Source organism: Mesocricetus auratus, unplaced genomic scaffold (assembly GCF_017639785.1).
Source record: "Mesocricetus auratus isolate SY011 unplaced genomic scaffold, BCM_Maur_2.0 Super-Scaffold_4256, whole genome shotgun sequence".
In the NCBI taxonomy this organism is placed as follows: Eukaryota; Metazoa; Chordata; class Mammalia; order Rodentia; family Cricetidae; genus Mesocricetus; species Mesocricetus auratus.
The window spans coordinates 56013650-56041179 of NW_024429182.1; the positions used below are offsets into that span (position 1 = coordinate 56013650).

At 48.8% G+C, this 27530-nt stretch overlaps 1 protein-coding gene and 1 long non-coding RNA gene across 2 annotated transcripts in view; one reads left to right on the forward strand and one right to left on the reverse strand.

Moving 5' to 3' along the window:
- The window catches only part of Shank2 (SH3 and multiple ankyrin repeat domains 2), a 433677-nt gene that overhangs the window by 360047 nt on the left and 46100 nt on the right, over positions 1–27530 (reverse strand). The window contains 2 exon segments of the mRNA XM_021227358.2: positions 1668–1871; positions 24319–24538. Coding sequence (XP_021083017.2) covers positions 1668–1871; positions 24319–24525 — 411 coding nt within the window. The 5' untranslated portion in view covers positions 24526–24538.
- LOC121141948 lies at positions 5092–13100 on the forward strand. Its single transcript, XR_005878928.1, has 3 exons — positions 5092–5191; positions 12363–12497; positions 12974–13100. It is a non-coding gene; the product is annotated as an uncharacterized LOC121141948 (long non-coding RNA).

Here is a 27530-nt window from a genome sequence, read left to right on the forward strand (position 1 = left end):
CATGGGAAATCCTATGCACACTTCTGCTCATGACTCGGGGGCTCCCATTGGCCCCTCAGAACAGTGCTATCTGCTTTGGATTGGAAACTTAATTGCAGGGCAGAGAAGCAGACTGGGGTTAGTGACAAGGCTCCTAGGCAAGTTGTATCCCAGCAGTCAGCTTTATCATATGCCCTCTCCTTCCAGACACCTAGAACCTTTGTGTAGCTAACTATTAAAGAGACACTGCAGAAGTCTCAGGAAGACCACCACTGAGGCCAGGGCATGACTGAGGTTTTGAGGGGAAGCATGAGGTCCTCTGTAATTCTAAACTGGTTACTTTCCCCACATCAGCCTCAGTTTGCAGATCTGTCTCACAAGGACAACACCACCCAAGAGTCCTAGAGTGGAATGACCTTCCTGAACCCAGGTCACTGTGCCTCCTTCCTGACCTCCTCTGAGACTGTCCCACTCCAAGGAGCTCATATAAAGAGTGGGTATAAGTGCCTGAGAACATAGGTAGGAAGGTCTAGGAGGAGGCAAAAGCTAGTTCCCAAACTGAAGCATGACCTTGTATTATCTTCCTGTTTTTAGATTCTGAAATTTTTATTTTAGGAAGCTGGATAGATGGCTCAGTGGTTAGGCTCTTCCAGAGGACCTTGGTTTAGTTCCTAGACCCCACATAGCTGCTCACAACCATCTGTATTCCAGTTGCAGGGAATCCGGTGGTATCTTCTGGCTTCTGTGAGTTCTTCACATATTCGACACATATACATACATGCAGGTAAAACACTGAGGTTCATAAAATAAAAGTAAGAAAATCTATATTGTTAATTTTATTATTTTGAGTCTAAGGGTGTTTGACTTCAGGTATATCTGTGTACCACATGCATTAGATCTCCTGGAACTGGAGTTAAAGATGGTTGTGAGCTACCAAGTGAGTACTGGAAATTGAACCTGGGTCCTCTGCAAGAGCAGCAAGTGCTAAAAACCACAAAACAATGTGTGTGTGTGTGTGTGTGTGTGTGTGTGTGTGTGTGTGTGTGTGTGTTTGGATACTGGAATCTAAACTTGGGTCCTTTGGAAGAGCAGCAGCTGCTCTTAACCACTGAGCCATCTCTCCAGCCCTCTCCCCCCACTCCACCCCACACATCCCATACTACCCACAGGAGGCAACTGTGTCCTGCTCTCCCTCTGCCCCACACAAGATGACCAACCCACAGGAGGCAAGGTTCACCCAAGGCTCAGATGGGAACTTTCTGGTGTGAAAACAAGTCAGTCCTTAAGAACTGGGTTGCCGGGGCTGCCTGGAGAGCTTGTGCCTCCTAAGCGGTCTGTGCAGCTTCTGAATGGAATTGGATGGAGCAGTGCCAGGTTGGAGGATGCCCTGGTCTGCTGCTGAACTGCAATGCAGCAGATCTGTAGCCTGCCCCTTCCCACATCCAGGTGCCACCATAAACTCAGCTCTCACTTTTGTCTTTAGCTACTCACATTCCCAAAGCCATCAAGAAGGACCATCAGGCACCTGTCACACACATACCTAACAGATAAGGCCCAAAGGAGCCAGACTTTAACTAAAGGGTAGGTAATTTTCTACTCTAAAACAAACAGGAGCCTGGTGGAGGAGTCCTCAGTTGTACCCGGGCTGCATAGCACCAGGCCCCACACAGTCACGCATGGCTACTTACCTCCAGGGAAGGCACACCCGGGCCCACGGGCTGTGGGTATTCCCGCAGCAGCCGTTCCTCATCCAGGAACTTGCCATCCCGCCCGTTGCTGGCAGGTTGGAAGAGCCCATAGTTGAGTACATCCTTCAGGCCTTGGTTCAGGGTGCACAGGATCTTCTGCTTGGCCACCCATACGGTGGCATCTGGGTTAAATCGAATGCACTTCTGTGGGGAGAACAGAGTCATGGGTCAGGGATGCCAAAGGTTATCAGAGTCACCAACCTGGACACAGGATCAAAGGAATCCTGCTCCTTTTGCTCAGGTCCACTCTGACCCAAAATAAAGTTTACCTTTGCCTCTCGGACAGAGCAGCTGGGGAAGGCAAGACAAATAAGCCAGGCTGGAAGTCAATCAAGTGCCTGCCATCTAAGCATGGGACCTGAGCTTACCTGAGAACCCACACAAAATCCCAGCGGTAAAGAGAAGCTAACCCCCAGGACTCCCTGACCAGACAGCTTAGGATCGACATCAAAATTATCATAGGCACATACATACGCACCAGCACACACAAGTGCACTGTGGGGGGGGGCATGTACTGAAAAATCTCAGCTAAGTACAGCTGTCCCTAAGATATCCTGGGGGTTACAGGACCTCCTCTGAATCTCCAAATCTACAGACACTCAGGTTCCTCATGATGACATGTTTTTAAATTCCACACATCCTCCCAAATACATTTTGTATTGGAACACAACACTGTCATTTACAAACTTCATGTTTGAGAACTGCAGTTGAGTTAGTGGTTTAAAAAAAAAATCTCACTTTTGTTTCAGGCATTCACAGCTGTCTTAGGACACATGCGGTCCATAGAACATGTGTGGGACACACTGCATGATTCCCTATTTGTTTTTAACACCTAGCAGACACACTGTACATCTGTGCAAAAGTCACACTCCATCCGATGAAGATGAAATAAGTTTTGTGCACAATTCTCAGTCCACCTACACGGAACCCCTGGTGCAGTAGCCGACTGTATGACAGTGTCACTTGACGTGTGCATGACTTGCTCTCTGGCAACTTGGACACAGAGGACATCTTGTCTCATGTGTTCACAATGAAAGGCCTGAGGGATGAGAGCCTTCACCTCACCAACACTATCTCCAGACAGAAAATCACAACTGTATACGCTATACAGCTGGTGAGATGGCTCTGTGATTAATCTGTGAAGACTGGGGTTCAAATCCCTAGAACTCATATACATGCCAGGTGGGTGTGGCATACACCTGTAATTCCAGCCTCAGATGTCAGAGACAGTGCACACACCAGAGCAGGTGGGCTAGCGACACTAGCCATATGGGTGAGCTCTGGGTTTGATTGATAGACCCTTGGACCCTGCCTCAGTAAATAAGTTGAAAGAGCAATCAAGGATGATTCTAGACATCAACCTTGGGCATTCATGAGCTCATACATATGCAAACACAAGTATTTACATGCACACCACATATACATACATGAAAATGGAAAGCGGAGCTGGGCGGTACCTTTAATCCCAGCACTCAGGAAGCAGAGGCAGTCGGATCTCTAGGAGTTAGAGGCCAGCCTGGTCTACAAAGTGAATTCCAGGACAACCAGGGCTGTTCTATAGAGAAATCCTGTCTCAAAAAACAGAGAGAGAGAGAGAAAGAGAGAGAGAGAGGAAAAACCAAAATCCAACCTATATATACTACTTGAAGAATGAGGGGTGGCAATTACCAGAAACTATTTGATCAGGGTAGGGGGGGTGGTCAGACTAATTACTCCAAGTGGTAATTTCTTACATGGTTAAACAGCACCAGCAGGGTCTCCAAATCCATCACCCACACTCCAAAAAGATGCATTTCCCCCTCTGAGAACTGAAATAGCAACAGCTTGGTTGCCTTCCCAGTGGCCTTCTGTGACACTCCTTGGAACCCAAGGAAAGACAAGGCCAGACATGGTCTGTGTCTAACCAAGACTTCTCATGCGTGTTGGCTTAAAATTGGCTTCTGTTCTGCCATAGCAGGAGTGCAGGGTGCTTTTGTACTGCAAAGACAGCTAGGAAGAGCTGAGGGCTGACTGATAGAGGCTGGGGTAGTGCTTCGCAGCGGGATTCTGTGTGGCGCTGCCTCAGGGTACAGAAGGCCCTGCTGCCTTAGGATCCAGTCACTGAGAACCAGTAGGTTCTCACAGTTGCAGAATGGCTCAGTTGCTGCCAGTCCTGAACACTGGTCCAGTAACCATACCCAGCCAGGGAAACTGACACCCCACACATGAATGAATGCTCCTATTGGCCCCTCTCAGGTGTCACTGACTGAGTTCAGGGTGACCCTCTGACCTTCCTGGGTTACAAGACCTGGTGAGACCAGTTGCTCCTTCCAGTGAGGAGCCACATGCCTCCCCCCATCCATCCTGGCTAGGTGAGAGCCCGCTGTGACCTTGACACAACAAAAGCATGATGAGAGATATGGCCTCCTGGGGCTGCTGATAATCCACCACTCCCAGTTCAGGAATCATTTCAGGATTTGGATTACAGTCCACAGATGGGATGTCCCAACTCAGGTTCCCTCACACCACATTATAGAGCACTTCACCAGCCCTCCCCACAGCTGACAAGAGCCGGCCAACTGGCAAGTGCCTAGAGGGGCCCAGGGCTGTACGCCACCTCCCAGAGGATTTGTTTGCCATTGTAAGCTGCACAAAGACTGGTACTCACTGCATTTTGTGGGCAGAGCAGGGAGGCCCAATGTGTGCCTTCCTAGGGCAAGAACCAAGCCGGAGAAACAAAGCAGCAGCTTTGGAAAGCACTAGAGCTGCTACACGGAAATCCTTCTGGAAAGAGCAGGAGGTCAGAGGTCAGCAAGGCCTGTGTCTGTCACCACCAGCTGGGCAAGACTTACTAAGCTACCACCGTGTTGATTCCTCAAAGTCTGGGCTTCACTCCAACCACATGGCAGCCAGAATTACATGTGGCCATAAGCAACATACCTGTCAAAGGCTATGCCCCTGAAAGAAGACAGTGATCTACTTAGAAATGGGGTTTTTGCAGGTGGGGCCAATTAAGATGAGGCTGCACTGGAGGAGAGTGTGCCTGGCTCAATAGGGTGACATTGTAGAGATGGTAAGTGTGGGTGTCACAGAAGGTGCACAGGAAGATTATCAGGTGATGTTCCTATGGGACAAAAAAATCTGAAGGTAGCAAAGTCCCAGAATTGCACAGTGGGACAGAGGCTTCCTTGGGGCATCCTGGGGAATCCCTGCTCGCACCTTGATCTTGGACTCCTGAGCCCATCTGTTGGCTTGGCTGCCTAACCTGGTGTCCGTTACAAGGGCCTCAGGAAGTAACAAATGTGTAAATCACCTGCTGCTGACCTTTAATCTTCATTGTCAACTTGACTGGATTTGAATCACCGAGGAGACACACAGAGTTAGTTTCCAGACAGGGAGAGCTATTGTCTCTGAGGACTCGTGGAGAAAGCATTGCACTCTGAGGATTCATGGAGCCAGGATCACCCTTTCAGTTTGAGGCAGAGGTAAGAGCTAGAGGTTGGCTGCTTTGCTTATCTGACCATCAGCTTGAACCCCAATATCTATCTCTGGGTTTTTATTTTTCATGTTACAGACAGTAATGATGATGACAGTCACAACAGTTCCTGTTAACATCCAGGATCCTAACACATCAGAACTGTGATATCTCTATCTACATTCACCACAGCCATAAGTGGGTATTATCTTTGCTACATTAATAATGGTATTCTCATTTTCTAAACAAGGAGGCTGAACCTCATGTACCTAAGCAAGTGCCCAAAAGACACATACCTAGGGAGTAGAGAGGGTTTAATCTCAACCCATATCAAGTCTGCCCAGTTACCAAGACTCTCCCATCAAGAGCTGACACATTATATTCCTTCATATTTAATCACACCAACTACAGAGCAAGCAAAACAGAAAGTGCCAATAATCATTATGTTGCCCAAGAAGACTGATATTCAGAGCGTGTCTATATCAGGGAAACACTATTTTCTGCTCGGATTCTCCAATTTCTAGTAAACTTGCTCAATGTTGGACATTTATACTCCCAGAGGGCACAGTTTGGTCCCTATAAAGAAGGACAAAGTTTGGAAGAGCAAACATCTTTTTCAAAACATGAAGTAACAGAAGTCTGAACACTAGTGCTGGGGACCCAGCTAGGCCTGTGGTGTGCTGGGTACCTCTGGCAAACACAAGAACACAGAGGAGAGCCCTCTAGGCTGGGTCCCCGAGCTGGGCACAGGGATTCAGGATGCAGAAACAGAGAAGAGCCCTCAGAAGGACAACAAAATACCAAATGAAGATATCTACCTCAACATAAACTCTCAAAACTAAAAACCCTTGGGAGGAGCCCCCAGCTCTGGCAGTGATGGGCTAGTGATTCCATCAAGCAATGTCATATATACTTAATAGAAACTAATGTCCCCAGACCATGTCACCACAGCAGGACTGGATGGACGGCAGTGCCCAAATGAGTAACCCAAAGTATTAGTTACTATCTTCACCTTTGTAATAGAATAGTCCACAGAAGCAACTGAAGTGGGGGGGGGTCACAGTTTAAGGGGATTTGGTACCTCATGGTAATGAAGGCATGGTGGCAGGAGAGGCTTATGGCTGAGGCTGTAGGAGCTTCCTTGTGTATGAGAAGAGTCAAGACAGGAAGTGGGTGGAGCCAGGCTATGAACCTCATGGCCCACCCACCAAGTAACACATTTTCTCCAGCTAAGTTCTGCTCCCTAGGGGTCCCACAGCCTCCTAAGTCAGCATGACTAACTAGGAACCAATTAACCTGTGGAGGATGTTTCACATCTAAACTGTAACATCCATAAATCAACCATCACTGATGTAGCCCAACTCTAACATGAACTTCCACACCAGTGCACCCTGCACTCACACCATCTCTGTCCCCTGTCCCCCACCCATCCTCAGCTTCACTCAGTATCAACAACAGAACTAGGATGAATTCTTGGACATAAGAATCCCCAGTCTGCCCTTCCTCCCTCTTATGTCTTCTGTCACCCTGCATTTACCTGTGGCCTAAGACCTGGAGTCCCCACATGTCCCTCTTCTACAAACAGATGGCTGAACTTCCTCACCAAGTCACCAAAACCATCTGCCAAGACACAGCCCTGCTTCCCTCTCTGTCTCAGAAACACCCAGCATTCAGCTAATCCAGTGTTCTCAACTCCTCCTGAGCTGTTTGGAGATGAATGGGGATGAGGGAGGACCGAGGGGCTCTGACTTTTCTGTCGCCTCACAGAAGCTTTCAAATGCTGCTGGAATTGACCTGAGTCAATTCCATTTCTGACAGAATTCTTCAAAAAACATTTCCGAAGAGAATTCTCTTGATACAACCAAAAGAAAAGGAATGCCTGGACTTTACAACATCAGGGATGAGGTGGCTCTGCTACTTATAATAATGGCTTCACGGGGAAGTGATTATCAATACCTTATCTCACTTAGCTATGAAAATGCTCCTGAGTGGGGAGACAACCACACTGTAGTGGCTTGAATGTGATGTTCCTCATTTGAATACTTCGTCCCAGTTGGCGGTGCAGTTTGGACAATTTAGGAAGCATGGCCTTGCTGGAGGAAGTATGTCATGGGGGTGGGCTTTGAGAGTTAAAAGACTCACACCATTACTAGTTTGCTCTCTCTCTCTCTGCTTCTTGCTTGCAATTCGAGATGTGAGCTCTGAGCTTCCAGCTCCAGCTGCTATGCCTCTACTATGCTATCATGGTTTCATATCCCTCTGGAACCATGAATAAACTCTTCTATAAGTTGTTTTGGTCAGGTCAAATGCTTTATCACAGCAATAGAAAAGCAACTAATACACACACCAAAATTTACAAGCTACAAGTGTGAGCTAGGGCTGGTCACGATGCTGACAAGTATGAGACACAGATACTTCCATCCATGAAGTTCATTATTAAAGTCAAATCCAAGATGAAGTACTGTAATTTAAAAAAGCCAGAACCCGTCCCTCCAAGTCCCAGACCTCTTTGATGGCACCCAAATACCTGCTCTTGTATTTGATGATCATGCATTCAAAAGTGTTCTGCAAGAAGTGAGCCAGAAACTGAAATATTCAGACATAGGCAGCAAGAAGCTAGTATGCATGCAGACAGGGTGAGCAAACACCCAGGTTGGATCAGCCACTCAGCACAGGGCAGTGGCTTCGTAGGCTACCAAAACAAATCTCCCGCACCATGCTGGCTGGCCACAGCCTGCCAACCCACTTTGCATGGGTAAGGTTCAGAGGGTGAGGTTCAGAGGGTCTTCATCTTCGGTAAGTCCAACCAGAAAAGCCCAAGCGTCTGTGTTTCTGCCTCAGTGTACATCAGTTTGTTCCCACAGCAGCAGAGCCAAGCCTGCATGGCACACATCCAGTGTCCCCCATCCTGGGAGCTCCTGAGACCTGTCTCCTTGGCTTGCAGGTGGAGTCTTCTCCCTGGCCTCCCAGGGTCATCCTGTGTCTGGTCTCTGCTTCTTATCAGAACCCTAGTCATGTGGATCAGAGTCACCCCCAATTGACCTTATTTTACCCTAATCCCCCCTTGAAAGCCCTCCAAGTTCCCAGGGTCAGGATTCCTACATAAGAACAGAAGAGGTCACATCTATCCTATAACATGTATGACTGGATGACTAAGAGCAGACATCTATAACCCACAGAGGCCATATGCCCACGGTGAGGGTTGAGGGGTGGGTCTACACTGACCGCCAGCCCATGTGAAGGAACACAATACTGGGGCTGCAAGCCCACCACTGCAGAAGGACATCTGCCCCTAGTTTCCTATAGATAAGTGTTCTGAGTCACAGCAGCATTGTGGACGAAGCCAGTTAGTGTGCCCATGTCCATCTAGAGCCTGAGACTAGTGAGTATAAGGACTGCTCCATGAGACTTCAGTGAACTCGAGGGAGTGTCTAGACAAAGCAATGAAAGCAGTAAATACTACACTGTACAAATATGTTTCATTACAGTGGGCAGCCTGGACAGGAAGATAAACAACCTAGGCTGGAATTACACACATACTCTGAAGTTCTTGCCTCCCCCATCTCTGTTAACTCTGGCTCCTTGAGTGAGACTTAAATCATCCACTTATACAAAGGAACTCAGCAGAAGCCAAAAGAACTTGAGGACAAACAATCAAGGAAGGGGTTCTAAGGTAGTTACGACCATCACCAGAGCTGGAAACATGGTCCCTCATAGATCACGCCATGGCATGAGTGTAGGTAGAGCACTAAAGTGTGCTCCTAAAATACTCCTGACAAGTATTTTCACACTGAAAACCACTCTACACTGAGCATCCACATTATCACTGACTTCTTCATTATGCTGTGTGTGTGTGTGTGTGTGTGTGTGTGTGTGTGTATTCATATGTGTTCAGGCACACATGTGTGCATGTGCTGGTACAAGGCCCATTCCTCTTACCAGCTAGAAACTCACTGATAGGCAATGCTGACTGGCCAGTGAGCCCCATGTATATACTTCTTACTGCTGCCCAAGAGCTGGATTACAAGAGTGTAACACTATGCCTGGCTTTTTAATGTGGATGATGGGATTGAACTCAGATCCCCGTACTTGTAAGGCAAGCATTTTATCAACAGCCATTTCCTCAGCTCTTGCAATGCATTTGGATGACCCATGCTGAACACTGGCTTGGTGGAAGCTGAGGCAAGGTGCACTGAGGGAGATTTTGCCCTGGATGGCTGGCTGTCTGCAATCTGTATTATCTGCACCTCTGAAAAACAGCAATCCAAGGTCAAGCCATGCTGTGACGGCTCACAAATGCAGCTGTCCAAATGAAATTGTTTTTGTCTTGAGCAAAGGCCCATCAGTCATGCTGAGACTTGTGGCAGTCGGTGCCCGAGCATGACTGGGGCCAACACCTGCAGCTTAACGCAAGGACTTTAAAGGGAACTGTTGACCTTGACCTAGAAAGGCAGGCTAAAACCACTACGCTGATTTCCAAGGGCCAGGCTTATGCTTCTGACAGTTTGATGAAGGAGGCCGTGGCTGTGGATTCCCTTTTCCAATTAGAACATTTCCAACTGTAGGAGCTTAACTGCAGCCATCTGATGCTGTGGCGAAGCCTCTCCTAAAGTCAAGGCGAGAGTGAACGGAGAAGCGCTGCTCAGACCCACCAGGGCTCGTGTGCTCCTTGAAGATGAGTTAATTTTCCTCCTTAGCCACTCTCTCAGGGAAAGATGTCAAAAAGTAGACAGACTCTGGCCACAGTGTAAAAGCAATGAGCTGAAGTGGAGAGACTGCCCTGAGTGAGAGGGAGAGTCAGGTGCATGACAAAGCAGTTACCACCCTAATCAACACCCCTGCTTCAGAGGTGGGACGCTCCAGAGCCACACAGTTGCCAGGAGCTGGAACTCCCGGAGCAGGGGTTACCCTGAGGCTTTCCCGTGAGCTGCAATCCATCCCAGTGGCACAGAGTGAAGGAGGGGATTGATTAATCAAGGCTCATCTGGAGGAGAGAGGCAGGCCAGGTGGCCAGTGGAGGAAGACAGGGAGGAAGGGGTGGAAGAGGCTGGAGATGGTGGTGGGGAGGAGGGGAGGGAGTTTCAGAGACAAAGTGGGAACAACCAAGCTGGGAAGCAACGCCAGAGACCAGATGAGAGGATCCTGAAAATCCAACTCTTGGAGTGACACTGGGGGCCCATCAAGGGGAAGCTGTTTCCTTCTGGTCATAAATATGGAATACCCACCTCCGGGTAGAGATACACATTTTTTCTTCCTCTAACGGTTAATCCAGTAGAACCAGCCAGTCACCTGACCAAGGGAACACCTCTCAGGAAAAATCATTTGCCAAGATAAGGATATGGGAGGAGTAATTGTCCCTTTAATGAGATAACGTATTTTCCCTCCCAGAATACCTGTGCAGTTCCTAGGTTCCATTAGGTCTGCTCACCCAAGCTCTGCCTCAGAAACGTTTAACTTTCCTTTTTCTTCCCTCTATCTCTTCCTTTTGGACTCTGGTCAGAGTCTCAGGAAGCTTTCTTCAGCATCTTGGGCCTTTTTACTCTTTTTCTGATGCTGTCCTTGCCACCACATAGCTGCTCTTCCTCCACGAGTCTGTTTACAAACAGCACAGTCTTCTCTATCTCCATCCACTGAGTAAGCACTTAGATTTACAGCTTGCCTGCCTCAGGATTTTTCTTTTAAATACGAGTAAGATGGACCTCCAGCTTTTTTTCTGTGTCTGTTCTTAAACTCTTTTATTAACATCACTAAGGGCCCTGAGGGGACCCCCAACTTCCCCAGTCATAGGTGACAACCCCAAATTTCTGATAAGACTGTTAGGTCTCAGCCCCTCCATATATCCGGAAATGAGCTCAAACTGGACTATAGAAGGATTTCTTGAAGTTAGATAAAAGCCAGCATACCTGGAGAACTTGTGAAATGTGTTTTCTGTCCCCGCACCCCACCCCTAGGAGGAAGGACATGGCTCCTCATTGACATGCACTTGTGCTAGCATATCAAAGCTCACGCTGGCTGCCAAACTCCTCAGTCCCCACTCACAAGTACTTTGAAATGCTACACATTTCAAAGCCCCACATTAGCCCTTCTCACCTCCCCCTCTACCCTAAACTCCCTCCAGCTCATAGGCTTTCCTCCCTGCCGCTACCCATCCTCTTTATAACCCAGCTATTCTTGCTATTCTCTCTCTTGCTATCTCCCAGCCTTCCTGATATCTCTACGGCTCTATTTCCCCGTATTCTCTTGCATCCTTGCTATCCCCTATCTCTTGCTGTCTCCACTATTCTCTCCTGCCTCCCTAGCCCTGGCCATGTCCAGTTTGCTCTCTTTTCTCTCTGTGCTGGACTCCTCTTCCAGGTGCCTCTGGATATTCTCTCTCTCTTATTCCCCCTAATGGAGTGGCCATTTCAGCTTGACTGTGCCCCCTCCCACACAAACACACTCACAGCATAGGCCTTAGAAGACAGCGCTGCCCTCAGCTTTCACATGGATGACTGATCACCTTTCTGGTGGCTCATCATGGGACAGCAGCAGAGAAGGTGATACATGCTCTTTGCTTAACCTGGTCTCTGAGCCTCAGCATTCCACCCCCATGTGGATTCACTGGCTTTTTGTACAGAATTTAGGTAATACCAGGACAAAGATTCCATTCCCAGAAGTTATTTTCTCAAGGAGAATTAAGTGGGAATTAGCCATGAACGTAAGCAGAAAAGCTTAACTGATTATGTCTGGGCTCTGAGACCCCTGCAAGCTAGGTCACCTGGCCTTGCATATAAAACTCTAACCTGGCATCCAGCAAAAGAAGGTGCAGTGCAGGATCCAGACAACACAGAGAAGAAACGTGGCTCAGCCAGTTTTAGTTGTTTGAAAATGTTAGATATGAAAATCGGGTCCCTCTCCACCTGTGGCAATCGAGTCGTGAAAAAGGAATAGTGGCAGCAAGATCAAGGTCGTTTCCTGGGTTCCCTGCATGGTGGGGCCCCAGGGTCTCTGCTCATTCAAGCAACTTATGATACTCCAGATTCCCAATGAGAGCTATGAAGTGGAACTGCTCGGCTAAAGCACAGGGGAACGTTATCCTGGTAGCATTGCAGAGCCGATGGGGATGGGGGCTTCCTTTGGCTTTAGTGATGAGATAATGAAGCCACAAAGAAAACCAGACTCCGTGCCTTCTCTCTCAACAGAGATCCAGCTATCCACTACAAAGCACACTGGGTGGTCACTCTAAGGAGAAACGAAACCTGAAGCACAAGTTTCTATACTGCAAAAGGATAGATGCATAGACCGACACTTGGATGTTTGCAAGAATGGGAGGATGGGTGAGTGGGTAGAAGAATGGATGGGTGGGCAAATAAGGGGTGGATGACTGAGTTGGTGGGTGGATAGGTACGTGGGTAGATGGATGGGTAAGGGGATGCACATGGTGATCTCAGCACTTTGGGGAGGAGGAAGAGGATCATGAGTTTATGGCCAGCCTGGGCTACATATCAAAACTGCTAAGAGAGCAAGAGTGAAAACAGGAGAGAGGGAGGTGGAGAGGGAGACAGAGAGAGAATGAATATGAATTTGACTCTGAGAATATGAATTTGACTCGGAATTCATGACAGTGTTTGCTTTGTCCCCAAGTGGAGGGGGCTGGAATGAGGACAACAAAGACTGTATCAGTAAAGTTTAATCCTATCACTAAAAAGTCAAGAGTGAATATTACCTGTGGTCACAGATCTTTATAATGGAGCCTGTGACATTTATTATTCTCGACATTTTCTTTACATGAGAAATAAAAATTCTTCTGAAGCCCTCAGGTATCCTCAACCTCCTGAACCTGCCTGGATGGTTGGGCATCAGCCATGGCCACTGTCCTTGAACTCCAAGTCTCTAAATGGGGACCATCATCAGCGTCATCTACTAGCCAGTTGTTTTGTGACTTTCTTCATTGTTGAAATAAAAGCAACTTAAGGAAGGGAGGGTTTATCTGGCTCACATTCCATCCTGGTGGGGAAGTCATGGCACAGGAGTGTCACATTGCATCCACAGTTAGAAAGCAGAGGGAGATGAACACTGGTGCTCAGTTCACTTTCCTCCTTCTATTTAGTCCAGGATCTCAGCCTATGGCATGCTGCTACTTGGATGCCTCTCTGGAAATTCCCTTGCAAACATCCAGAAGTGTGTCTCCCAGGTGATTCCAAATCCAGTCAAATTGGCAGTGAGGATGAAGCATCACGTCAGTCCTGTTGGGTGGCTTTTCTTTCAGAGCAGAAAATGTGTCCAATCAAACTCACATGCAAGCAATCTCTTGTCAAGTCTTTAGCCCCAAATAAACCTCTTTGGGGTGAGCGAGCACTGCACAAGTAGAAAATAGAGTCCATGCTGGGCCAGTAAGAGCATTGAGGTCACTAAGCCCGATGCCCTGAGTTCAACCTCAGTAACCTACATGGTAGAAGAGAGAACTAACTCCTACAAGTTGTTCTCTGACAAAAATAAGCACATAGATAAATAAATAGAATTAATTGATTAGATAGATAAATTTGTTTCAAACTGTATAAGGAAAATCTATTCTGAGAAAGATGTGTCAAGTGAAGTGCAGCCCTCAGGAGAGTTGAAACTTGGACACAGGAGTTCTGCAGGTCTGAGTTGGTCAGGGAGTCTATCTTGTGATGTTTCAGAAGTCAGTCAGCGTGGTGGCTTACTCCTCTAGTCCCAGCACTGATGAGGCTGAGGCAGGGGAGTTGTCAGAAGTGCAAGGCCAAGCTGATCTACCTAGAAAGATCTTGTCTGGAAAAAAATTAAAAACAAGAAACAAACAAAAGCCCTAGGGGATTTGTGAGTGTTGGTATGTATATAGATGTGAGGGGACAGACATGTCTCCAATAGGAGATATGGGACCCTAAAGAGCTAATCTCCACCTCTCAGTCCATCCATCCTGTGAGTCCATTTACCCTGCATGTGCAGAACAGGAGAAGCTACAGAGAGATTCATGAGAGAACAGACAGCTAGCCGGTGAATGGATTCCTCAGGATTGAGAAAACATGACTACTGAGGGCCCCCCCACCTGTGAATACCCATGAACCGTGCAGGTCTATGAACCCCACCTGTGAATACCCATGAACCGTGCAGGTCTATGAACCCCACCTGTGAATACCCACGAACCGTGCAGGTCTATGAACCCCACCTGTGAATACCCACGAACCGTGCAGGTCTATGAACCCCACCTGTGAATACCCACGAACCGTGCAGGTCTATGAACCCCACCTGTGAATACCCATGAACCCGTGCAGGTCTATGAATTATGATGAGATGTTCTTAAAGAAAGAAGATGGAGGCTGAGGAAACGATCAGCAGTTAAAGCACTTGTCATGCTAGTGTGAGGATCAGAGTTCAGATCCCGAGAGCCCTGTAATCCTACCCCCAGAAAGGATCCCCTGAGCAAGCTGCCTATCAAGCCTAGCCATATCATAGGTGAACTCTGAATTTGACTGTGACCCTGCCTCAACTAACAAGGTGGGAGGGAAGTAATCAAGAATGATTCCTACGTCAACCTACATCAGCCTCCAGCCTCCACAAGCACATACACACCAACTCACACACACATGCAAGCATACATATACACACATGTATCCTACACATATATAAATGAGGAAAAAAAAAAGAAAACGGGCTTTTGCCCCTGTTCTCAGAATTGCCACGACACACATTCTATTTCAAACTGATGAAGCAGTACAGTCACTGTTAAGGGCCCTGTGCACTCCTCCCTTCCACCTAGGACTCGCTGGTAAGAGTCCGTGGCTCTGATTTTGTCAGTCCTGGCCTTGACCCTGTCATCCTGGAGCCTGTATAGTCAACTCCTTTCCCTGCCAGCTCTGTCCCTGGCTCCCATCTCTATTTCTTCTCCCTCCTGGGAGTCTCCAACCTGCTGCTGCTTCTTCCAGCCTTCCTCCAGTCAGTCACAGCAGCCAAGGCCATGTGTATGAATTTAGTGAAGTCACGTGCTCTGAACAGAACTCACCTGGCCACCCAAACCACTATGCCCTGTCTTAGTCCACCCAATGCCTGCCTCCCTCAGCCACACATACTGACTGCACCACAGCATGTGGCCACCTTTGCGGCTTTAACACCAGATTTCGTGTTTGGCTGAGCTTAGGAAGTTCTGGGTACACAAGTTCTGGGCTCAACTCAAATGTCCTTTCTTGACTGACAAAGTGAGACTTACGTGAGCCCAGTCCCTCCAGCCATACTTTTGTCCTCTCTCTGTCTCAGCTGTGGCTGCACTAGCAAAACACACCGGAGCCAAGGGAGATAGACACTGAGCAGGCAGCTCCTCAGGTACTGTGAGGAAAATTACAACTCCAGGGTGGCCAAAGGCCCGAGAAAGTCAGGTGGAGCGTCTGCCTGGGGCAGGAAGAAATCCTGGAGGAACTGAATAAAGACAGTGAGTGGCCACTACATTGCTGGGTGAGGCGCCAGTCACTGAGGCCACAGACTATGTGGCCTGATCTATGTGGAAATGTCCAGAAAAGGAAGAACCACAGACACAGAGGGAAGATACGCATTTGTCAGGCTGGAAGTGGTATGGGGAATCTTCCTGGGGTGGTGGAGTGCCCCACACTGGGTGGAGGCAATGGGCACACAGCTTGCCAAATTTACGAAAGCTCTTAACCTGCAAACTCAAAATAAACAGATTCTGCGATCTGTAACATTTATAAATCAATAAAGCTGTTCTGACTGTTTGGGGGCAGTCTTTTTCAAAGGTACCCCTGGAACGTGAGATGCTCAGAGTTGGGCCAGATGTGTGGATACAAGGAGGAGGAAAGGAAGGGCCATGGCCCAGGCTGTACCCAGACTCGGCTGGTGGGGGGGGCTCTGCACTTTCCACAAAGTGTCCAAGAGAAGTGAGCTCTCGCTTGATGAGATGCTGTTATATTGGGAATGTAGTGGTGGTGGGTCCAGGGTTCAGGGCAGAAAGCGAGCTAGGGATACCTGCCAGGCAGATGGTGCAGGGAGCCAGCTATCTCAGAGGTGCATAGAGAAGATAATGACAGGGGACATCTGGAAGTTCAGAGGAAGGAATTCTGCAGGCAGGAGCCTCTAGCAGGAGGATTAGGAGCTGCAAGCTGTGAGATAGAAACTGTGAGCTAGCTGCAAGTTCAGATCCAAGCTGGATGGTGGGACTGGGAACTTTGGCTGGGGAGCCAGGCACAGTGGCCCCAGCCTCTCTACTGGGGGCTTTCCCATTAGTGACTTAGAGAAGACACTTAGTGATTAGACCAAAATGTACTGACTAGCACTAAAATGGTGTAGGGAACAAGGGGGAGGGTGAGCCACACAGAGCCAGCATCCTCTGTAGTACATCCTAAGGAACCCAGAACAAATCCTCCTGGCATGGAAGGAAGGTGCCAGCATGCCTAACAGCCCTCGCCACCCATACCAGCTGTCTGTTTTGCAAAAACACAGATACTATGAGCCTTTGAAGAAGTGCCACATTCTCTCCTCTCCTGGGGCCAAGAACTATGTTCAAATGGCTGGTCAAGGTGATTAAGCCTTCCTGCACCCTCTCACCATGGATGGCCACCCCATGGTCCTTTGTTCTCAGCTACTGGACAGGGACATGGCTTCAAGTGTCTTCACAGCAAGCTGAATCTCCCTGGTATTCAAAAGCACAAAAAGAAATTCATAGATGCAAAGCCAGCCTGACAGTCACCTGCCTGTGACCAAAAGTAGAAGAGAGAGATGACTACTGTGTCTGGAGCTCCAATTCAATCTCACTGAGAAGCACAATGGTCAAGGGTGTTTCTGAGTCAGGCTTATGGGACAGACCATTCAGAAGCAGGTGATAGATGGGGACTGACATGAGGTGGGGGCAGGGAGGCAGGGATAGTGAGATGGAGAGGCAGAGACCTCTAGGAGTGCCAGATCTGGAACAGTGACTTTGGGGAGATACGTGAGTGAGACAGGGACAAAGAGAGTTAAGCAAAGAGAGAGGACAGATGAACTGCAATAAATAGTCTTTAAGGGGGTCAGGGTGGTAACTGAAAAGCTTTTTGCTAAATGAAATACCCCATAGGAAGATATATCTATGTCATAAATGGAAGAACTAATTAAGGCAAAAGGGGCCAGCCTCTTTTCCCTGCAGCGGCTGCCAGGAGATGGGCCAGGGTGGTGGGGTGGGGGAGCTGGGGGCTTGGACTGACAGCTTGGGCAGAGCTCCTGGTGCCAAGCCTGACTGGAGGCTGAGGGGCTGCTGCTGGGAACCCTCAAGGACCCTCCCCTACTCCCATAGTGCTCTTTTTTCCACCTCCCTAGGACAAATGTGGGTTCAAATCAGTGCTGCCATGCTGCTCGACCACAGCCAGCGCTGTACCCACTTTCTCAGCCACCATTCTCCAAAAATGTAACAGAAGAGCCCACTTCACTTGGTATTGATTTGGGCACAAGCCACTTTTTAAAAGGCCAAGTTGCACAGCCAATGCCAGCTGTACACCACATTTGGAATAATGCAGAAATAATGCTTCAACTGTGTCTGTCCCTCTTCACCAACCCCTGCCTGTCCTCTAAACCCAAGCCCTACTCAGCCAGGGCTCCAAGGTGCCTTGTGAGCACTGCCCTCTGCTCTCCTGGCCCAAAGTTTCTGACTCCCTAGAGTTGTGATCTCAGAAATAGCAAGCACCAAGAGACAGCAGGGCTGGGCCTCGTGGGGGCAGTGAAGGACAGTCCCGCAGCTTCTCCAAGCACCACCGCCCAGTGTGTAGGCACTGGGGGTCCCTGGGGCAAGCTGGCTGGCGGCTCCACTCAGCTCCTCTGGGCAATATTCCAGGAACTGTGTCATGTCCCCAGCTAGACAGAGGACTTAGCCCGCAAGGGACAGCATGTGGGAACAATGTCCTCTCTGTTGCTGACAACTCATACCCGTGGGAGTGCCTGTCTCTGCCTCCAGGGGTTTTGTTTGTCTTGAACAAAATGAAGTGAAATGGTCTTCAGAAAGTTCCAGAACTGACTACACTCATCAGAGGCTATTGCAAGTCTAGTCTTCAGTACAGCTGTCCAGGGCAGCCCTCCTCAGCATGCCCAGTAACTCCAGTGGGTGCAAGCAGATCCAAGAACTGTGGGACAAATGGATCTACACCACAGTGAAGGTCAGCCCAGAACTGGTTAAAGCAGGCAGGAAACAAGGGCTTGCAGATGTCAGTGCTGAGGTTGCCCAAGCTACCCCACACTATGCCGGTCCTCAGAGAGTCCTGTGAACCTTCCCTAAGTCACCTAGTCCATCCTGGCTGCTAAGGAACACTATGGCAGCAGGGGTAACTCAGTGGAACTCCCAGGGTTATGACACATGCAAAGTGATAACAGCATGACAAGAGTTGGCCCCAGGACCATTTTCCACACAGGCAGCTCACTGGCCACCTTCCCACACTGAGTATCAGTTACATGTGTAAACGAAGCCTGAGTATCCGGCAGTCAGTGGGCGCATCATGGGCCTTTTGCTCAGACCTCAGACCATCTGCTCCGACTCTCACCGGCTCCCTTCTGATCCTCCATGTTCCTTCTACAGACTGGGATGTTTGCTGCTACGCTATCCACAACAGCTCACACAGGTGTCACATGCATGAATAAAGAAAATATGGTATATATACACAATGGAATCTTATACAGTCATAAAGAATGAAAACATGACACTTGTAGGAAAAAATGGATGAAACTGGAGATCGTTTTGTTAAGCAAAATAAGTCAAACTAAAAAAAAAATATTGCGTGCTTTCCCTCATATAAACAATCTAGATTTAACCGTGTGACAGGGTGGGGAGTAGGAAGGGTATTGTGAGAGGGGAGAAGATGGAGGCTCTTTGGGAGGAGGAAGGAGAACAACAAAGAGGTAAAGGGAGAGGAAAGGACAGTGGGGGGGGCAAAGATAGAGGTGGGGGAAGGTAGAGGTGAGGCAGGGAAGAAGAGTGACAGAAGGTAGAGAGGGCAGGGAGAGACAGTGAGGGGAGGTACAGGCGGCAGGGAAGGCCAGTGGAGGGGGCAGGGCAGGACAGTGGAGGGGCAGAGAGGGTGGGAAGGACAGTGGAGGGGGCAGGGAAGGACAGTGGAGGGGGCAGAGAGGGTGGGAAGGACAGTGGAGGGAGCAGGATCAGCTCAAGGCAAGGCTCTATCCTGCCTGGGTGGAGTGGGTGTGCCTGTCTTGGGGACAGACCCCAGCATGGAAGGGGTGACTATGGTCTGCACCTGCCTCCAGCAGTCTAGCCCTCACCACCTCCACTGTCCCCCAGCCTTGACCGTCTTTCTAGACGTGCCACCCTGGAGAGCTATTACATTCCCAGCCCGAATGCCTACATCAACAAGCAATTCCAGGAAATAAAGATTAGACAGTTAAAACACTATAGTGAAAGAATGGTTCAAATGGATGGCGGGTCAAGGGCCCTCTACTTTGGAAGCCAACACTGAGAGACGAAGTCTCCAGGAAGGTCAGATGCCAGCTTAGAATGTGTCTGCAGGAGGACTGGGGCACTACAGGACCCATCCGATGAGCTGCAGAGAAGCAGAAGGCTGTGGTAGAAGAAGGGCCTCTTCCCTCTCACTGAGACTTTTCTCCTTCCTTGGGTGGGAGACAAGGAGCCAGCTGTAGGGAGACCCTTTAGGCAGGGCTCTTCACTGAGTGATGGGTGGAGGGGGTCCATCAGTGATGAAGAGACTTCGTCTCTGGTCTGGGGTCCTCCCAAGGAAAAGCATTTAAAATAATCTTTAGAGAAAAAGGAAAGGGAAGATACCTGTCCCCAGCCCTCTAAAAAGATTCCCCACCCCACTCCCACATCTTTTATGTGTAAAAGACAGACAGATAGACAGACTGATACATCTAACTTCACAAGAGAGCTGAGAGGGTTCACTCTTGCGCTCTTTGATTCACAGGACAGAGCTTCTGTTTCTCGGCTGTGGTGCGGTGGGGAGGGTTGGCCTAGGCAGCAAGGAAGGCAGAGAAGAGAACAATGGGGAGAGAGTCAGTTATATTCTGCTGAGTGGAAACTCACCCCATAGAGGAATGGCCATCTTAAGAAACATTATACTCACGAGGGAAATAACCAGACATCAGAACATGTGCCAAACAACAGCTCTGGAGAATACTTGTCAGAAATGGTGAGGAGCTGTGAAAGCAGACAAGAGCTACTCCAGATCAGAGAATCCTGGGGACAGACCAGTCCAGTCAAATACATGACAGAAAAACTCAACTGAGAGACACTGAGATGCAAACATGGAAAAGAAACTCTCAGAGTGAGACTAGCTAGTTCCCCTGATATAGACACACACCACCAGGAAACTGCCTTGCAAGGAAGGACAAGCAAATCCACACTTCCAGGAAGACCCAACAACCACTTTCAGGGCTGGAGGGATTGTACTGTTCTTGCAGAGGACCTGAATTCAGTTCTCAACACCCATGTCATGCAGCCCAGCTCCTAGATGTCTGATGCCCTCTTCTGGCACCCCCAGAACAAGCTCGTGCATGCATGGGTTCGCACTCTCATGTGAGGGCATGCACGAGCGCTCTCTCTCTCTCTCTCTCTCTCTCTCTCTCTCTCTCTCTCTCTCTCTCTCTCTCTCTCTCTCTCTCCCTCTCACACACACACTTCAAAATAAAAGTAAATATTAAAAAATAAACACATTCTAGGAGCTAGGGAACAACTTATCCCTGGGTTCTGCCCACAGCACCACATAAACCAAATATAGTGGCCATGCCTATAATCCCAGCACTTGGGATTTGGAGGCCGAAGGAACAGGAGTTCAAGCCTCAGCTTCTTAGTGAATTCAAGGCCAGCCTGGGTTATGTGAGAACCTATTTCTAAAAACTTAACAATAACAACAGTTGGAGTCTAGTGGCTGAATCAGTAGGAACAATTTTGGCCCCAAACTATGAGAAAGAGAAAAAGGAACATCTGAGTCAAAGGTGATGAAGGAAAATTTCAAAATGCAGTCACTCCTCAGTGTTTGTGAGCTCCCTGCCTGGGAAGAAGTCAGCTTAAGAGGACTGATATACGATTCCTAAATACTTTCATTTACAGATATGAACAAAACAGGGGAAAATCTGAGTTGTGCACACACACACACACACACACCCTACTTTCTAGTACCCCAACGGCAGCACTTGCTTTATAAACAGGGATCCATACAGCCATATGTTTAGTGATGTGATTTTCACATTTTTTTGTGTAAGTTGTTCTGCAGATTCCCCCTTAGGTCCCTACCTCTTCACCCCCACTTAAAATAAGACTCCCAGGGCCAATGAGATGGCCCAGTGGGTAAAGGCACTTGATACCAAGTCTGCTGACCTGGGTTGGCCTCTGAGCCCTATATGATAGAAGAGAACCAACTCCTACAAGCTGCACTCTGACATCCACATACAAACTATGTGTGCACAACCACATATATGTACACACACACACACACACACACCATGCAAGCAAGTAGAACTAATTAATTTATTGATAAATAGGTTTTCAGGAGTGTGCTAAAGTGCATGATGGTGCTGACTATAAGAAGGCTGAGCTTAGGAAGACACAGTGTCCCATAGGTTGGGGTTCCAGTGCTACTGGTCCTGAGCTCAGCATCCATGGCTCAACCTCAACATGAACTACGGTGTCTTTACAGAGCAGACAGACCACACATGGTGAGGCCCAGAAGGATATCCACACTAGCAATGAACTCTGCCCAAAGCAAGGGTAAATAAAATAGGAAAGGGCTTTCATTGAGCATTGAGGTGGGAACAGTGTCAGGGAGACTCTGGGGTACTTGGGGTGCAGGCTGGGCTGAGTGTAAACTAAGATATACAAAGTCTACAAGCAGAGCCCTTACCAGGAGAAGAGGGAGGACAGACGAGGCATTGGGTGGGGATGGAGGGAGGGAAGTATGAATAGCTAGTTACTGCTCACCAAACCCTCCAAAGACCAGTCTGCAATTAAGTGACCCTCCTAAAGAAGCTGGGGAAGGTGGGGAAGTGAGACACTCGCCAGTTCACCCTCTCCATCCCTCACCTTCAAGACAGGAAGATGTGCAGGACTCCAGACCCAGGGAAAGGCCTGGGTACCAAGTGAAGGAGCCTGAATCCCCAAGTGTCTGTGTGGATGAGAACCTCCCATCTCTTCTTTCTGACAGAGAGGAGGAAGGGGGTGCTGTTTCAAGAGCCTGGGAGCTGGAAGGCAAGCTCATTTTAGTAATCTGCTTCATTCACCCAGCAGCAGCCCAGGAAAAGCACAGGCAGCGGGGGGGGGGATGACACTCTAACAGGAAACAGAAAAATCTATCCCTCTTCATGGGTTTAATAATGCTTCCCTCTAGATGTCCTTGGACACCATCTTTCTTGGAGCAATGACAACAAAAAAGATGAATGTTCATTGTTTCCTCACTGGCTTTTCCTCCATTTAAATTCAAATGAATAATGTCAGAGATGTTCATTAATGAATAGTGTGTGTGAGCGCGCGCACACACGACTGCACCCACACAGCCCTCTCCACAGCCTGTCTTCAAGAGCTGAGTAATAGCAGCTTAGAGAGATGCCACCCCACCTCACCTGCCTCACCCACTACCTTATTATCCCCCACCTCCTTCACCCCCACTCTGCTGCCCACTCCCATCCCATTACCCCTCTATCCCATCCCCCAACAACCAATCTCCCATCTGACTCACTCCATTATCTCACCACTCAATCCCCTGCCCCCATCACCCCATCACCACACCCCACCTCCCACCCTGTCACTCCACTACCCTCCTTCATTTCCTTCATCCAGTTAACCCAGAGCACATTCCTCACTGCTTCTCCTGACCTGTCATTAACTGGTTTTCCCTCTTGTCACAGACACCCAGACATGGAGCAGATTCTCAAAAGGCCTTTGCATGACCCCATGCAATGCCCCAGGCAGAGCCCGAGCCTGATAGTCCAGACCAGCAAAGTACCAACAATTCACACCCAGTCCCTCCTGGGGACTGGAAGCTTATCTCTGCTGTGAGCTTCCAACTTCATCAGAAAAGCCCCAAGGAGTTGAAGAACAAGGAAGAAGAAAGGCAAAGAAAAATGACAAAACACCAGACCCTGGAACCTCCTGGGGAGTTATATCTAAACACAGCATCCATGGTCATCTATCACATCCATCTTGCCTCTGCTCCCCAGCAGAAGCCAACATCCAGAGGAAGTAAACCCATGCCCAGGGACAGAGCAGGGTGATCAGCATGGGCAAGCTGAGGCCTGAGGACTTCGGGGACACCCCAGGAAATGATGCTGGGCCTAGGACTGAGGGACAAGCAGGTAGTGACCAGAGCAGTATAGGGAAGTGAAGTACACTCAGACCAGACTTCCTATGCCCAGGAGTGGGAGAGCACATGCTGTCCACATGAGCAGGTGAAAGGAGGCAGCAGGCTACCTTCCCTGCTGAGGCATCATAAACACCACTGGCTGATGTGCTCACCACCGAACTTAATCTGTAAGAGTAGCAATGGCACCAATGGGCTGTTTGCTCTGAGACCTGGGGCTTGGAGGCTTGACCTAGCAGAAGGTACTTACTATAGCCTGGATATGGCTTAGGCATCTCCCTAGGACTCTGAGCTTCAGATTTAATCTTTATCTTGAAGTAAGGAAAGTTTTATGGGAACTAGATCTGATGATGATGTTTGAAGGTTGGACTTTGGGGAGCAATTAGAATGAGATGAAGTCTAGTCACATCCTGGTAGTCACAGGAGAATAAGGAGAAACATCAGACATAGGCATGCATACAATCCCCCAATTTTTACCTATGACATCCTGGCTCACTTTGGGACTCTGCTAAGAAAAAACCACCACCAAAGATAGCCTTTGACCTTGACTGCCTAGAAACAATGAGCCCAAATAAACCTCTTTTCTTTATAGATTTCCCTGCAACACAGTTTCATTATAGTAATGTAGAATGAATGGGGCATGACCAACAAATATTGTAGGCTGCAGTGGGAGGGAGGGAGGGGCACTATGGGTGAGAAACCTCTTTGAGCTACACTGGAGTATGGGTCTGGAACACCAGCCTGCAGACCCAGGATGAACCAGACCCCTCTACAGTGTTCAAACCACAGTTGATGCTGGCTAGACAGACATCCAAGCAAAGCAGGGAGGTTTATGCTGCCATACATGAGGCCTCACCGTCTGCTGCAGATCCTGAATGAGCACCCGAATCACCAGGGTGTTGCCCTGGAGCTCCTCCATCTTCACACCACTTGGCTTCTCTGTGGTGGCCCGGATTGTGTCATAGATGGTCTCTTCTTTGGAACTGTCTGACTCTGAACCCATGGAATAGTCAGAGAAGCTCTGGGCCATCTCGTCCTCGCTGGATGTGGGACTGCGAGGCATGGTGCCTGGACCTCTGTGAAGGAAAGAGAAAGGAGAATAAATAAGTGTAAGTATCCAAGAGAACCCAGCGGCCCGTGAAGACTAGCTCCTGAGTCTGCCAATGTGACCACCAGTCCATGGTACCTATGTGCTTGTATGTCAGATGCCTAAAGGTGGAAAGAACAGGGCACCTCCCTCCTCCTCCCTTGAGCCTGGGCAGCGGCATCAGTCAGGGCCAGAACTAGGGAGGTCCCTCACACTGTGCTGAAGCTGCTCTGAAGGAGGCCCAGATAGCTGCAGCAGCAGCCACGGCAATGGGAATTTACTGGATAGCCGCAGTGGTAGTTTGAAGCAGTCCACATAGGAGGAACAGCTACCTCTGTTTTTTCTTTGAGGCCAGAGTGACAGCAGGAGGGGAAGGAACGCAGGCACTGGGTCAGAAGGCAGCAAGCTATGCTGTAATAACCCCCTACTTCAAACACAGAGTGGCTAGCAGCATAGAGTAAAAATAGCACAAAAAGACCAGAATAGTCTCAGAAATATCATCGTCAGGTCCGAGAGCAGAACACAGACCCAAGTCTTGAGCAGACTGAAGCCAGGAGAGTTGGGGGTCCCCAGGGGCAGAAGCTGGGGGAGCCCCTTCCTTATAGCCAACTCAGAGACAGTTCCAGTTCAAAAGCCCCGGCTAGGCTGCAAACAGTTACCTCAGAGCAGGGCCTTGAGCGAGCACCAGGAAGACCAACATGGCCAGGTGTGGTAGCACACACCTGTAATGCTAGCATTGAAGAGGTAGAGACAAGAGGGTTATGAGTTCAGAGCCAGCCTCAAGATAATAAGTTTAAGGTCAGCCTGGGCTACAAGATCAGGAAATAAAAGCAAAGTACCAACAGAACCCAGGAAAAGTCAGCCTGTATTTGGTGACTGCAGTAGTGACACTGCCACATGTCTAGGATAAATACTTAAACTGGGAGGATTCTGAGGACCCAGCAGGGAATGTGTTATACCATACCAGCAATTCTACCTGTATGGAAATTCTATCAAGAAGGTGAAGGCCATGTGGACTGGAATGCCCTGGGCCAGTGGGGATGCATGGTCACCCTCATCACTTTGTGGTACCCTCTGTCTATGGGCTCTACAGTTATAAACAAATGAAATCTGAACTTTGCATGGATGACACCAAACATGACTCTGATTAAAAGGGAAGAAACTTGTTGAAAGATTCACACACCCTCTTATGCCTGTGGTCTGGAAGACATGGGGCAGTCCTACAGACAGATGAACAGATTCACAGGGCATCGTGGCAGGGAGGCATCAATGGTAAGGAAGTCTGGCCTCAGAAAGCACCTCTCGGGAGGGAAGAGTTAGGAATGCCCAGCCCCACAGGACTATGTGTTCCTCTTTACCAAGAGGACAAACTTTGGTAAAGCTGGAAACACAAGAAAGCGTCGGTGTTGTGTGTTGTAGTTTTCTTTCCCCAGAGAGGACAATGGTCCACTTCTAGAAACAATATTGATATTCATCATCTAAAGGACAGACAGCCCAGGGTAACCCACATTACAGGCTTCTCCAAGTGGCCTTTGGCCAGCACTGCTCTCCCTGTGCTGGCTATCCCACAGACTGTCACCTGAGATCAAGTCCCTTCTCTCACCTTCATTGTTCTTTTGCACAGATGCTACCCCAAGCCAGAGCTCCAAACAAGCTTTTGAGTCACTCCTCCCAGGACCAGGAGGTGCGGGCTGCTGCATTAACAGCCTTTTCTTCTGTGGATCTGTCTTTTGTCACTGAATTCACAGAGCCACGAAGCAGAGAACCAAGAATAGTAGTAAAGGGGTTTCCCTCCCTATAGAAGGAGAGGGAAAAGGAAGGAAGGAGGGTGATTAATGGATGACACATGGAGGGATATGTGGGTAGGTAGGTGGATCTGGAGATGGATGGATGAGACATGAATAGCTGCCTGAGTCAATGTGTGCATAGACGAGAGGTAAATATGGATGAGAGGACTGAGTTAATGGATGAGTGAGTGGATGGACAGTTAGATAGACAGATGTGAGGATGGGTGGATGGGTGGATGGATGGATGGATGGATGGATGAACAGATGTGAGGATGGACAGATGTGAGGATGGATGGATGGATGGATGGATGGATGGATGGATGGACAGGTGGGTAGGTGGATGGATGATGGCAGGATGGATGATGAATGATAGGTGGTGGGTGAGTGGGTAGGTGGATTGTTGTATACATGAATGAATATATGAATGGCTGGGGTAAGTGAGTATGTAGGAACATGGGTGACTAAATGGAAGAAAGCAGGAAAGCAAGGGGAGGAAGGGGGAGAGGTGAGGAACAGATACCTAACAATGTAAATCCACTGTCAGTTATTCACACTGGTGGCTGCGAGGATGCCAGTGTGTGGGAACCCAAACCAACTGTCCACAGAACAACTTCATGTCTATATGAATGAAAACACATTCTCCACACTCCATTGCTGTACTGCCTGTCTTGCAAGGGGGGCAGGGCAGCATCAGGCTCCAGCAGGTGCCCTTTCCGCTCACCGTGTGTGCCAGGCTACCATGTGCGAAGTCTCTGGCCTCACAACATATTGGTACACAGCAGTGGGTATCAACATAGGTACCCAGTCAGTCTTCCCGAGTATGGATGCTCCAGGAGAGCTCTCTTATCTAACATGCCCACCACTCGGGATTCTCCACGGGGCTCCGGAGATCATGCACTGTCTGATTCAAATGCTGTACCATGTGCAGAGACTGTACCTGAAGGGTTAAGGGGTACCCAGGCTTCTTTCTCACTCTCCAGTCTCTCAGCTAACAGTGAGTTTCAGAAATTTTCCAAACATGGTTCTCTATATGGACACACCACGATGTCAGTCTTCTCCAAGGCCTCAGGCTACAGCTACCTTAGGCCAGTCCTAGTCCTCATGATCACTTCCAAACAGCTCTGGGCTGCAGCTGCCCTGTACAAGGTACACATAGCCTCACCCTTCATCACCTTGCACACCTGTGGCACACAC